Below are 14,931 nucleotides of genomic sequence, written 5' to 3' on the forward strand. Positions count from 1 at the left end.
GGTGTTACATAGTGGCAAATTTCTTGATTGGAGAAACCTCCATATTATCCAACAAATATTTCAGATTCTGTCCAAGATATTGGGCATTGTCTAGACTATTTTAGCTTTGTATGCTACCAAAACAAGTTTTCACTGGCATGTTTGTTTAATTAAAACTGAAGTATCACACCAGTCAGAATGGCCATCATCAAAAAGTCTACAAATAACAAACGCTGGAGAGGGTGTAGAGAAAAAGGAACCCTCCTATGCTGTTGGTGGGAACGTAAATTGGTACAGCCACTACAGACAACAGTACGGAAGTTCCTTAAAAGAATAAAAATAGAGTTACCATATGATTCAGGGATCCCACTCCTGGGCATATATCCAGAGAAAACTATGATTCGAAAAGATACACGCACCCCAATGTTCACTGCAGCACCCTTTACAACAGCCAAGATATGGAAGCAACCTACATGTCCATCAACAGAGGAATGCATAAAGAAGATGTGGTCTATGTATATAATGGAATATTACTCAGCCATAAAAAGGAAGGAAATAATGCCATTTGCAGCAATATGGATGGACCTAGATTATCATACTAAGTAAAGTAAGTCAGAAAGAGAAAGACAAATATCATATGATATCACTTATATAGGGAATCTAAAAAAATGATACAAATTAACTTATTTACAAAACAGAAGCAGACCCACAGACATAGAAAACAAATTTATGGTTACCAAAGGGGAAAGGGGGGGGAATAAATTAGAAGTTTGGGATTAAGATATACACACTATTATATATAAAATATATAACCAACAGAACAGAACCTGTTGGTTATATAAATATATAACCAACAGAAATCTGAACTAGCCCTGCACCTGGGTGACTTATGTGCTAACTCTAAACAAGTACAAAACCACGGTTCATACTTCCTAAATGGTAATATAAAAAGCCACAGATAGGGCTTCCCTGGTGGCGCAGTGGTTGAGAGTCCGCCTGCCGATGCAGGGGACGTGGGTTCGTGCCCCGGTCTGGGAGGATCCCACGTGCCGCCGAGCGGCTGGGCCCGTGAGCCATGGCCGCTGCGCCTGCGCTCTGCAACGGGAGAGAGGCCACGACAGTGAGAGGCCCGCGTACCGCAAAAAAAAAAAAAAAAAAAAAAGTCACAGATAATTCATGGGAGTAATAAGTCTTGGTTATCAAAACCCTCCAGATGTCTAGACATGTCATGCAAAAATAAATGTCATTTTAAGTCCAAAAACTAAAGTTATTTTAATAAAGCATAGCTAATATAAATCTAAATTATTTTGAACATTTTTTAAAGAACTATCAGAAAAAAAGTTTTTTTTTCCTTTTCAGTTCCAAGAGCTTAAATGAAACATTCATGCATTAAATTCAAAGTCTGACTGTCAAATCATTTCACTTTAATAAAAGTTTGAATTACCTGCCTTAGGGCATTATTAAATATCAAATAAAAAGCACACATCCATAAGTCTGATTTCCCAATATAATTTTTATGCAGCAGTACGACTAGATTTGTATTACACATTTCAAGATAAAAGGATCAAAAATGTATTCATAAAAGGATATGGTCAGAAGTGAAGTCGCCTTTGAAAGAATTTCTGCACCATTCTTAGGAATTTGGGGGAAAATGACCTCCTTTAAGTAATCTCAGCCACCAAGACAAGGACATAAATCCATCCTCTTTCTTAAAATATCTAAACTGCAATTAATCGAAGCCTGAAAATTACACACTGTCCTCCTATCATACCATGAATATGAAGTATCTGAAATATATGTAATCTTCTCATAAACATTTAAGAGAGAGAGAGAGTGTGTGTGTGTGTGTGTGCAAGAGAGAGATAAAGTAGTGATGGTTATTTAGATATTTAGAGACAGGTAATTCTGGTGTAGGACCAGCTATGGATCAAAACTTCAAGCCAATAATCTTATTTCATAAAAAGCGTCATTTATAGTTACCGACATTCACAGACAGTATACCAAACCTACACTGGGGAACTTCACAAATTCACGTTCACCAACCTCACCGCCCCTCTCTGCCTGCCCCTCCAACCGGGTCACGCCCGTAAGCCCTCCGGACCCTCATTCGGCACCCATCTCCCAGCTGGCTGGCAGCGCTCACCTCTTCTGGCTTCTACCCAACCCTCCTTAAACAGTAAAGCAAGTCGTGGAATGCTGTCTATAAACCGCCAGCTCCTTCCCTCCTGTGATAGCACACCACGTGTCCGTTCCCATCACAAAAGTCAGTCTCCACGTGCGCCGAGGGCCCCATCCCCTGGCAACTTTTCAGGGACTTCACTGCTAGGACTAGCCCCTCGAGAAACAGCACCTTCAGCCCCGCCCATCCACGGGCTCATCCCGCCCCCCCACATACAGAAAAGTTTTACTACTTCTTTCGCTTAAAAAAAAAAAAAAAAAAGTCTCATTCCCACCACAAAAAACGGAAATGATACATATGGGACACGACAGAGGTGTTAGCCAACGCTAAGGTGGCAATCATACTGTAATATAAAAGTGGATCAAATCGAAACACACATCGTACGCCTTAAACTTACACAATGGTATATGTCAATTATATCTCAATTTTTTTTAAAAAGCCTCCTTCACTCCCCCACCACCACCCCGTCTCCGCAGCCCTCCGTTCCCCGCTCCGCCTCCCCTCCCCACGCCTGTCGGAAGCTGCCACCACAAGGTATCTCCACCCCCTCCCGTCACGCCCAACTTGTGCCCACTGCAACCGCCTCCCTCGTCCTCCTGCCACCATGCGCGCCGGCGTGGCGACGCTCCCTGACCTCTGTCCTGCAGCGCTTACAACAAGGGGCTCCGCCAGGCAGGTTGCTTGGGTCCCGCCTCCAGCCCCGCTGCCCGATGGCTGTGCGCAGACGACCTAGCTTCTCTGTGCTTTGGTTAACTGGTCATAAAGCATCCCGCAAGACTTGATGAACATCCGAGGTCATCCCCATGTAGCATGAGAGCATCATACGTACACACTCGTATGTATAAAACCTCTGTGACCACGACTCCGGCACTTTTCTGAAATTCCAGCTTCCTTCACGCCAGGCCCGCTGCTGTGACTGACAAGCCTCTCTCAGTCCCCTCCCGCTCTCCATCTCAGACAACAGCCTCCTCCCTCTTCCCTCTTGTCACTCAATGGCACCCTAGCCACACAGTTTGTAAAGCCCCAAACCCCGGGTGTTATCTTTGATATTTCCATCTCCCCCCCCCGGTCTTGCCCCATTTATCCCTAGATATCACTTTCCAAGACCCTTTCACATATGTCAGCTTCTCTCCATCTTTACTGCCCCTAGGCTGGCATCCATGCCTGCGTGCCTTTCACCCTGACTGCCCAGTGGGCCTCTAAAATATCCCTCCTCCGCCACAGCCTGGCCTACAATAATCCGATCCATTCGTTCTCCAGCCGCTGTGATCTCCTGAGAAGTCCACTCCCCTGAGAGCGCTTAGATCTCAGCACACTGACGATGAAATAAAGATGTCTTGACACGGCTGCCGGGGCCCTCTAAGTCGTGGGCCCTGCCTGACCGTTCCCTTTTCATTTCCATACCCCAGACTCACAAGGCTTCTTTCAGGTGCATCAATGCATCAAATTCTTATCACCTCCACAGAGACTGGGCCCTCGGTGTCTCTGCGAAAGATATTCCCTCTATCTGAAATCTCCTTCACTCCATTTCTTGGTTCTTTTCATTCATGGAACTTATTACAGTTTGTAACTGTGTATTTTTTTTTAACATCTTTATTGGAGCATAACTGCTTTACAGTGTTGTGTTAGTTGCTGCTGTAGAACAAAGTGAATCAGCTATACGTATACATACGTCCCCATATCCCCTCCCTCTTGCGTCTCCCTCCCACCCTCCTTATCCCACCCCTCTGGGTGGTCGCAAAGCACCGGGCTGATCTCCCCGTGCCAGAAGTGTTCGTTTCTCCACTGTCAGGTTCCCCATATCAGACTCTAGCTTTTACGAGGGCAGAGACCACATCTGTTCGTCTCATCCCTGTATACACAGAACCAATCACGTAGTAGGTGCTCAATAATGATTTCTGACTGAATGTTATTTTAATTCTTTAGCTCATCCATTATAAGGCTCAGCTTAAAGCCCCCTGGGATGTTCTCCATTGTTATCATGTATGAATCACCGGAAGTTCCTTCTCATTCCTACCACAGGTGGCTTTGCCTGGCGTCATCATCATCATCTCCATCATCTACTGGCTGACACAGAAACTGGGAAGGAATGAAGGACTGGAACACGGTTGGCTGATGATACAGGACACACATACGTTCTAAGGAATTTCTAATTTCCCTAACGACATCCACGACTCCAAGTGTTACGCGCCACGATGGAGTCAAAGTAAAATCAACACGTTTCAACCCTTAAGAAGCTTGAAATCTGACACAGGAAATAAGAAATATACGAATAGCTAATTGGAAGAAAAAATGTCAAACAAGAGGGACAATATAAGGGACAAGGAGAGAATTCCTGCTGAGGACAGACGGTATGCGTGTTGGGCCTGTAGCCGGCTAGGGTTTCAAGGAGCAAAGGGAAAGGGGGGAGGGACTGGGTGAGCAAAGCACATTCATAGAAGAGAAGAGACAGATTGGCTGGAGTACTGGGTGCATCAACAGAGTGATAACAGAGGGGCAAGAAAAATGGAGAGGGAAACACGTGGACACAGTGACCACCCTCTAAAATTCCTATATCAGCTGTCTGGCTCATGAGACTGTGAGCTCCCTGAGGCCAGAGACTTCTGTTCCTCTGTGACTCCCCGGTCCATTGCACCCTACACACGGGATGAGAGTACATACTCCTAACGGTCCATTAAACAGTCAGAGCTCTGACCTGACTCCTAGGAAACTGTTCGAACAGATGCTTCCCTCTTATGAGAAGCAGTGGTTTCCCAGCAACGCACACTGACCTAGCTACACGTCCTTGGGCAATCTACAAGGTGAAGAAGTAACCCAGTACAGAGGCATTTATGTATATTTTATCTCTTCCACGTTTGTGATGTTTTACTTTGTTAGTCCTTAAGGGTAAGGGATACAAACACTGAATTCGATATACTAAAACGTACAGATTGGGTTTTAGTCAATACAGAAACATACTACATTCAGATAATTAGCAAGGGCTTCTTGATCTATCGAATAAAAGCACTTCCATAGGACAAGCATTTTCATTCGTGCCAGATCTGCCCTCACCCTTCCTACCCTGATAAGCAAGACGACCAAATCGGCACTGAACAAGGGCCACTTTGAGGCTCAACAGGTCCCCCAGTCCCTTCCCTTACGCTCCCCCATCTATAGGAGGTGACAGCTGCAGTTTCAAGGGTGCGACAAGACAGTAAAGTACCAAAGAGGTACTTGCGTGTCACTGTTCCCCTGCCTCAGGCACCTTCCCTTATGAAAGCCGATATTAGAGCAAAACTTAGAATGAAAGGCTGCTCTGCTCGAAAACGTAAGGACTGTAGATTTTCTGTCCAACACGGCATGAAATTTTTACAAACCACCTGACTTGTAATTAATGGGGCTTGAGAATGTGTCCTAGATTTAAATGAAGTGCGTTGACATTGCAAAATTATGAGGATCGTCATAAGAGTCGCTTTGGTGTGAGAGGCGCAGCTGTGCGCCTCGTTTTCCTTGCTTAATCCGAACATACCCGGATGAAGGCGCACCGGTACCTGCTCTCTTCAGCTACTGAAACGCAGCTCTAATGACTCGGTCACTGAGTGGCTGCGTGGGTCTAAAATTGTCTCCCAAAATGCCATCACAGCCTTCCACAAGCTCTGCCCCTTTCGCGTGTGTCCTCAGCCTTCGAAATTCTTCAATCTGAAAACAAAAGCAGAACAAAACAGACTAATCACTTACCGGCTATGAACAAGACTGCAGTTTCATCAATGGCTTAAAATATGCATAAATTATAAGAACTTAGAGAGAGACAATTAAAAGTTAAACTTCAAAGAGAGAAAAAGAACTTCATCCTTCCAGACCTAAGACATTAGACACAACCCCTGCAAGAAGAATGAGACTGCAGAAGTAGGGATATGAAGGTCTGCAGACAACCCAAACTGCCATGGAAACCTGCTGGATCTGTTTGTACAAAAATGATACACACTTCGCTCAGGAAGCCCTTACGGCCCGCCTGTGACGTAATGAGAAAAAGTGAACAAATGAAGCAGCGTTCTGAAATGCTTCCCAAGTATCTCTTTAAGTAATGAACTCTGGTGTCACTGTATGCTAACACTGACCAGACGTTAAATGTATCAGATGGGGGTTTTTTCATCAAAAGACTCTCTCTGATGTTTGTCTAGCCCTCTGGAGAGCACAGGTCCAAAGAGTGCCTCTGATTTTCCAAAAGTTTAAGCCCATCTTCCTCCCTTGGCAAGAGCGATTTTCAAGTTCATCTCCCTTTTCGGGAGGCCTCCCCAGATACCGTGGCTTCCTGTCAGCCCCACGGGACCGTTCCCGTCAAGTGCACTGAAGCTTCCCTGCCTTGCCGGGTCTGCACCTCCTAAGAGTCCACAGTCCGCCAGACACAAGCCTCTGGGAAGCGTCTGAACAAGTAAACACGTGATGAGCATTCGCCAGGCTCACTGCCATCTAGCAGTTGACTTACCTCTGTTAAGCCGTGGTCTGTTATTTCATTTAAATGCCCCATAAAATCACATGCCACAGATATTCTTTATTCCTTACACAAAAGGAGAAACTGGGGCCACGTGGGTTAAGGAAGTTTCCAGATTAGCTGGGTCTGACAATTCCAAGCCCACCTGCTCCTTTCCCAGCTTCACAGCCACCTCTTCAGAAATTCTAGCCATCAGTAGACCCTGCATCTGGCACTTATCCCAGGATGTTGAGCAAGTGTGACCTGAACAGCATTAATCCACCAACAAAAGTTCACCATCTGTGAATCAGAGGCTTCCGTCTACAAAGGTTCATACAGCACACCCACAGACTTCTCCCAATCATAACGTGAAAAAAATGCGAGAGATAACTAATTCGGGGTTCGAATAAAAGTCTAGAAACCCCTAGACTTTAGAGGACCCATGAAACTCCTGAATGACTTGTAAAAACGTACCTGTGTAGTAGTTTCTTAAGAAGAGGTTCCTGACTCCAAAAGAGTTGAACCTCACAAGATTCAAACCATTCATATATGTGTCGGAAAACAAGAGTTGGGGAAAATTAAATGGCTTGTTAGATCAGAACCCAGGTTAGAAATTTTGACTTCTAATGTTCTATTTTTCCATGTCTTCAAATACTGTTTGATTTCACTAAATGGGATAAGCCTGCTCCAACTAGAATTGTCCTGTTTTTTAAAATAACTGCCACACGCTGTATGTATATAGAAGTGCCAATCAGCTAAGCCATTAGCTGTTTAATCTACATAATGGTCTTCCACTAGACCATCACAGGGTCTTAGAGGGGGGAATATGGCAGCACCCATATTGCTTGCTGCATCTGAAAAATGTCTAGAGCCATAGCGGCATGAGAATCCCCTGCAAAACACATCTCTCTGAAACGCCAATTTTTCTGAAGTAACGACCGCTCGGAACCCTTTAGTCACTTCAAATGGTTTCAAGTACACACTGCGTTATCTCACCTTGAAATGAGGCACAGTGAGAAAGGAACAGAATAATATTCCAGGATAAAAGTCTTCAGCAAAACTCAAACGTCGCGGCTGTACAGAGACTATCATTATCACATATATCCGGATGTACGATTTCATCGATTTTTAATGCTACTCTACTTAAACGTGGTATTTGTTTTTAGCCAATTTGAAAGAGACCGATGGAGAGGACAGAGCTCCAATACTTCAGGGACAAGTCCTCACCTTCTGAAGGTAGCAGAGCTGAGGAACTCTCCTCTGAACCCGGGTGGCACGCCAGTGGGGCTCAGACATTTACTGCAGCCTCCTTATTGCAGGACCCCGATGATTCAGTCAAAGTTCAGCTCTCAAACTGCTTTCTTCAGGAGTGCGTTTAAAGGGCTAATTTCTAGGGTCTGAGGTTTGGCACTCACTAATTTTAGGAGTTTCCGAGGTCCTATGCACATCCTATAATAGACTCATTTTGACTTACAGTTCATATGTCATCATGTTAAAAGAGAAAAAAGAAAAAAATAACACATGAACGTCGGTGTTCTCTTCTTATTCTCTTTCATCACCAGGCGATGACGATACATGAATTAGAGGAACAGAATTCCTTGTGGTAGTAGTCAAACAGAGGGAACAAAGCAAAGTGTACTTAAATAGTCCATATGTGTATATATAATGAGTTTCATATATATATATATATATATATATACACACATACATATCTCTCCACCTTTCATGTACTGAACCTTGCTGTTGTTTTTCTGTTTGTTTGTTTGTTTTTTGCGGTACGCAGCCCTCTCACTGCTGTGGCCTCTCCCGTTGCGGCAAGCTTGGGAGGAAACAAAATTTAAGACGGTTTTCCGAGTTCTAACAGGCGTATATCCACGCGGTGAAAACCAATAACAACATCCACATTCCTCTGTTTCACTGGCGTTACTTAAAGTTGAAAGAGAAAGGAATAAACAAAGACAGACACATCTAATTTGGGAAAAGTAGGTACGTTAAGAAATAGAAACAGATGAGTATGAGGAAAACGCAGAAAAAGTGGGGAGAAAAAAGACAGGAAAATGAGAGTAAAACTGAACAATCAATTATTGGTGTGTGTGTGTGTGTGTGTGCATGCTCACATATTTGTACATGTGCCACTTTATCCCATTTCCAAACATAACAATCCAGCTGAGGGAATTCCCTGGTGGTTCAGTGGTTAGCACTCTGTGCTTTCATTGCCACGGCCTGGGTTCAATCCCTGGTCAGGGAACTAAGCCTCACAGTGCAGCCAAAAATAAAACCAAAAACAAACTACAATCCAGCTGAAAAAAAAAAATTTTTTTTTTTTTTTACTTTGGCTTCCTGATGCTTTAGACCACTGTTTATCTTACAGTAATTTAATGGTTACCGATCACTTTTTTAAATGTTTTAAATTACACTCATCCAAATCCATCCAATTGTGTGGGGTTTTTCCCCTAGCATAGGGTGTGCTAACCAGGAATAACGTGAAAAAGTCAACCAATCAGGAGCTTCCAGTCCCAGATGCTAGAATTCTTAGTGCCCAGGAAGATGCAGATGGTCCACGACAGGCTTAGCTGTCAACACCACACTTCAGCCGCTGACTCCTTCTCCTCCCCACCCACCTCCAGCAGCTGTGCATTTCCTAGGAAAGCATGATCTAGAGCTTTTTCCTTAATTACGTTGCAAGTGCAGACACTATCATCCTGTGACAGATGATGCATTTCAAGATACAGTTGTTTCTACAATAATATCCAGCTGCTTAATTACATGTTACGCCTATAGGATGACACATTATTTTTTCAATACAAAGTTTTCTATTTCTCAATATAATCAACTTAGTAGCCACTCCACCTGCCATTTGCTATTCCTTTTGTTATTTTCTATATCAATCCTCTGTCTCTCTCTTTCTGCCTCCGTCTCTATATTTCTCTGCTCCTCTTTCAGTAAAACAGGATGAGGCTTCTCAATTTTTCTTGGTTTTGATTCTAGAATCACATCCTCTCTCTTGGGTTCCTCTTGTTTTTACTGCCCTCTCTGGACCTTCTCTATTTTGGGCTCTGCTTTCTATGAAATTATATGAGCAGCAACGGTGAAACATCGAAGTCAAACACAGACTGATTTATATTCTCCTAAAATTATACTTTTTTCCTAAATCACTCTAAATTCCATTTTAATTTACACGTGAGTGTGTGTGTGTGTGTGTGTGTGTGTGTGTGTGTGTCCATTTCAACATTCCTGCCCTCTGAACAGAGGCTATAATGGAGCTCTGTGCTAACAGAACATACATCTTTTTTCCTGAAAAGCCACAGCTAACTGGAAAGTCATCTATTTCCAAGAGCAGTTGGGATTATTCCTTCCAATGTACGTTCCTTTGGCTCTGGCTCCCTTTGAGGAAGATACAGCTTATTTCCCAGTAATTGAGGACCGTCACTTAGTGAGTTAGGGCTAGACTTTGTCACTGGCCTTACTCAAAGGGACAATGCAAAGCAAGGCTCCCTTTGAAGACAGCGAGGCCGAAAAGCATGATGATTTGTCTCTGGATTTTCGCACAGCATCCTGGTCGACGTGGAAGTAAAACATCCTCGTTCACATTTACAGACTGTCAGTTAACATTCCCCATACCGTGCTCGCACGGGAATCCTTAATGGAATTCTAGGTGGAACTGAGAATGTTCTTTTCTGTGGCTCAGCAAGGTTAATTCAAACTGACTTGCAATAAATAGACATTTACTGTGGTTATGGAGAAAAATTGTATTTTTCACTAAAAGATTTGACCTATTTTTAGAAAATAACCTTTAAACTGCTGAACAAATGTGACTGTAGACCCTGAGCTGCTTCTACTACTTGTGCCAATCTCCTCTCCTCATGACTAACGCCAGTTAAAACTTTTACCCTTGGTCCCCTTCTCCTCCTTTCAGCTCAACACTCCGTGGAAACATCTCACTTCAGTTAACAGTTCAGTTAATTGGCAACGATGGTCCTTGTTCATGAATCTTGTTTGCATGACGGCAACTCTGAAAAGAAATGAAGGCTTTCCCCATGGTAGAGCCTCAAGGCAAACTGGCTGGATGGGCTGGGTGTTGACCTGGAACACCGAGTGCGGCATTACGGAAGGGATGGTGGAGGAATAATACTGGAGGAGAGAAGCCAAAGCTCAGCAACAGAGAAGTGTCAATACCAGGATCCACCAGTGAACACACAAGACCAAGAAACAGGAGTCAAGGGTGAGAACCCAGCAGTGGCATCTGGGCACGTGTTTATACAGCGTAGTTATTTTCCACCTGGGTGGGCAGCATGCATCCTATTTAACTTCTCTGTAGCATTTGTCACTATTAACCTTTCTTCTCCGCATCTTGGAGGTACTCTCTCCTGTCCTGGACTCACTTCCTCCTGGCTGTTCCCAAGGCCCCTGGGCAAGTCCCTAGTTCCCTATGTGATGCCATCTCCTCTACCTACACTGGGGTTTTGCACTCAGCTGGGCTATCTTGCCTCTTTCTCAACTTGAGCTAATCTGATGATCAAATCCATTTCTTCTTCTTGGCTGTGAAGCTAGAACTCACTTCTCAGCCTCCCCTGCAATCAGGTATGGCCATGTGATTGAGTTCCAGCCAACAGAATGTAAGCATAAATGGCGTTCGCCATTTCTAGGTCTGGCCCTTTAAAAGCAATCCCCGTTTGAGAGCCTTTCCCTTCCTGCAGGCTACGTGACCACACCTAAGGACCTAGAATTGAGGTATTAAAGATGGCAGAGTGTCTTTCAACCCGGTTCCCTGACTGCACAAAGAAAAGCCTTCACTGCGAATCAAAAACACATTTGTTGGATTTGTAAAATGTAGAAACACATCTTACATATGTAAAAAATAAACTCTTACCGTGATAAGTCACTGGAGTTTTGAGGTATATCTGTTACAGCAGTTACCACCTTTGCTATTAAATTCCAAATCGATATGTCATTAGTCCAAACCTCTACTCTTAACATTAGACTCAAACTTCTGATTTCTTCCCTCTCCTTTACTAGACTAACTCCTAATATTTTTCAGGAGTTATTCCCTGGACCTCCCCGTCCGGGTTGGGTTTCTGTCCCATGTGTTTCCAGAGCACCGTACTTATGACACAACATAGCTGTCTAATAATCATCTGCCTCCACAACTCCATGGTGAACTTTTTAAGAGTAAACACTGTGTCTGAATCTCTGCATCCTCTGCACCTGGTTGACAGTCAGGAACAGTTTCTTGTAAGAAAAAAACAGATGAATGAATAAATAAAGGAATTGGGGTTTGTCATATTAAAAATACAAAGGCCCAAAGGTGGTGTGATCAAAGTTTCTAAAGTAATGAAACAATGAAGATGCTGAATGGGGCACTTTTAAAATTAATCCTTAGAAAAAAAGAGAAATAAGAAAGTGTTAAAGGTTGAAAGAAGGATTTTAAAGATTTAAGGACAAACAAAAGAAGGCTTTCCTGAGTAGTGAGTAACCCTGAACTTCTTATAAAATGATAGGGGATATAATAAAAGTTTGTAAAAAGTTTCTAAAGGAAACTTGGTTTATTGAGAGGACTGCCCAAGTCTTTTGAGACTGATCATGAAGAACAAGAATCGCCTTCCAGAACACATCCTTAGACAGACCTCTGGGGGACAGGAGACATTTAAAGCTTTTTTTGTAATAATATCAAAACCGTTGTTTAAACACCTTGTAGTAATGTTGCCTCCTGCTCCGCCAGCTAACATCCTAGTGACAGTTCACCTTGGAGCCACACACACTGTGCATTAGCATTTAGAGCACCTATGCTGTACCCAAGGTGGGTGGCAGGTGAACAAAAATGGGGCTAGAGAACAATCCAGAACTTTCCGGGGCGTTCTTTTTAGCGCCCTCACCCTCTGCATACAGGATTTTCCTGTGCAAGCCAAGAAAGAGCTATTACAAAGCCTGCATGTGATTTGCAGAAATAACTGGCATTCTCACTTTACTTTCAAGACCTTTTTTCTCTCCAATGCCTGGGAAAACCCACATGAAGGAATAACCATAATAATCAAAAGTTTGGCCATTTCACTGACTTCTGTTTACTCTATAAAAACTGACTTTTAAAATACAGATCATAAATGAGAGCTGGGTTTTCTTCATCCTTGACCTTTCCATTGCTTTCACTGGTTCAAGACATTTAACTTTTATCTGAAAAGATGTGACTGATCTAACTGATCCAAAGGGAGCCAAAACGTAAAACAGACGTGTTTCCCTTTTGTAGAGACAACATTTAACATTTAACTCAGAACTTCATTCTGGAAGATTTAAAAGCAGTGCACTCACCTGTAGCTGGGATATTGTTAGAGGGTACCGGAATAATATCCAGGTAACACCTTCACTGCAGGGCGGAATAGTGAGAGAGCCTTCGTAGACCCAGTAATCGCGCAGCAGAGGGTCTGTGCCATCAGGTGGACATGTCACGGAAAGGCAAGGTAATGAAAAATAATTTGGAAGATTCCAACAATAATTTTCAAAATTACAAACTGTCCAAATAACACTTCTCAGACTGATGTCATTTTTAAACTAGAGCCTCACGTTTGTTTTTAATCTAATCATCATGGAGAAAACAATCAATAAAAAACATGATGAATCCTCTTTCTATTATTTATAGCAGTTTCTCTCAATGGGTTACTATACGTATTTAAATATGGCTATATAAACTGGATGTATATAAACTTGATATACTATATTATATATATACATACTTAATATAGATGCTATATACTCTCTATATACTATCTATCAAGTTTACTCACTTGAGGAGAAGTGTATCCATTTTTTTTTTTTTTTTTTTACTTCATTGGATGATTTACCTGACTGATTATACCCAATATCTATTGAATGTTTACTACATGTGAAGTGCTCTTCTAAGCATTTTACATTAATTTATTTAACTCTTACAACAAACCAGTGAGACAGGTCCCGTTATTACCCGCACGTTTCAGCTGGGGAAACTGAATCACAGAGGCTATGTAATATGCCCTCGGTCACTGGGCTAACAACTGCCAGGCACAGGATGAGAACGAAAGCAGTCTGGCTTCAAAGTCTGTGTGTTTAAATTATCTTTTACAAAATGCAGTTAAAATAAATTTTTGTAAAATATTAAAAAAAAAAAAAAAAAGGTCAATAATTTGTAACTATTGGGATTTAAAGGGAGAGACTGCTTAAGTTGTTCCCAGGTGTGATTATTTAGAGCTTTTGATTCTTTTAAGAGTGTTAAATCATATATCTGATTTTTTGTAATAAAAATGAGAGACAAGAAAACAAGTCTGTGCATTTAACCATGCTGTTCTAGCGACCTCTATATTGCTTCTTCAATAGCAAAATATTGAAATCACATTATGATAGAATTTAAAAAATCATTCTTATAAAATCTTGTAGCCCTGCATTAAAAGAATTTGTGATTAAATATGATGGGTGAGTATTCAACATATGGAAAAAACCGGTGTGTAGCAGTGCAATTAAATGTAGAAAGTAGAAGATACAATGCATTTGGTTTTGTTTGAAACACCAAAAAAGTTCACATAATTTAGGCAGAGAAATGTGAAGACCCAAATTTTGTACACAACAACCTTTATCTACAAATTATATTTTGAGTATCTTATATACGATTCTTACCTGTTCAGGCCTACCTAAATATTTAGAAATAATAGCTAAATAAAAATATCATTGCAAAGAGGTTATCTTTTAAAATTAGATATAAAGTTTACTTCACACCAGAGATTAATAAGAACTGCACTGACCAATCTTACATGTATATCAAGGTTATGTTATTACAGTCGTGCTTTACACAGAGGTAGCAATTTGTATGAATGAAAATCCAAACAACACCTCTTCATGGATTAATGGAACTAGTGGTAAAGTGTTTATTATTTCAAAAGGTTTACTCCCAGGTTTAGAGCAATCTGAAACTGGTACCAACTACAGAGAATATAAATTGTAAAGGAAACTTTATTAACTAACAAGATATAGTTGTGTATGTTCTGAGGAAAACAATGCAGTCATATCCACAGTTAAAATTCATCTTATGCAGATGAATGCTTACCTGGTAATAAAGTGTTAGGATTAAAGCAGGGTATTGTTTTGGACTTCCCCTGAAACAGAAAACAATGTATCCCATGTTAACACAAAATTTCTAAATTTTAGAATAAGAACATTTATTAGCACTAAAAATTCAGGTTGAAGTCTTTTCTGAACAGCATAATCAGACCCCACAGAATTGTGTCCATCTGTCTTCTCATTGGAGCAACAGGGGTTGATTCCAACAAGATATTCCTACTCTGAGTCTGCAGCTATTTTTCTC

At 41.9% G+C, this 14,931-nt stretch overlaps 1 protein-coding gene across 9 annotated transcripts in view; it reads right to left on the reverse strand.

The window, feature by feature from the left end:
* Positions 1-14,931, reverse strand: part of CA8 (carbonic anhydrase 8) — a 219,301-nt gene that overhangs the window by 10,653 nt on the left and 193,717 nt on the right. For 6 of the 9 annotated variants that reach the window (XM_067017962.1, XM_067017958.1, XM_067017963.1 and 3 more), the window contains 3 exons: positions 14,674-14,722; positions 12,912-13,024; positions 5,689-5,836 (listed from right to left, as the gene is read on the reverse strand). In XM_067017962.1, coding sequence (XP_066874063.1) covers positions 5,702-5,836; positions 12,912-13,024; positions 14,674-14,722 — 297 coding nt within the window. In that variant the 3' untranslated portion in view covers positions 5,689-5,701. Of the gene's footprint in view, positions 1-5,666; positions 5,837-12,911; positions 13,025-14,673; positions 14,723-14,931 lie in introns of all 9 variants that reach the window. The other 3 variants (XM_067017959.1, XM_067017964.1, XM_067017961.1) reach the window with 1 other exon arrangement.

The sequence above is a fragment of the Kogia breviceps genome, chromosome 17 (assembly GCF_026419965.1).
Source record: "Kogia breviceps isolate mKogBre1 chromosome 17, mKogBre1 haplotype 1, whole genome shotgun sequence".
Taxonomy (NCBI): Eukaryota; Metazoa; Chordata; class Mammalia; order Artiodactyla; family Physeteridae; genus Kogia; species Kogia breviceps.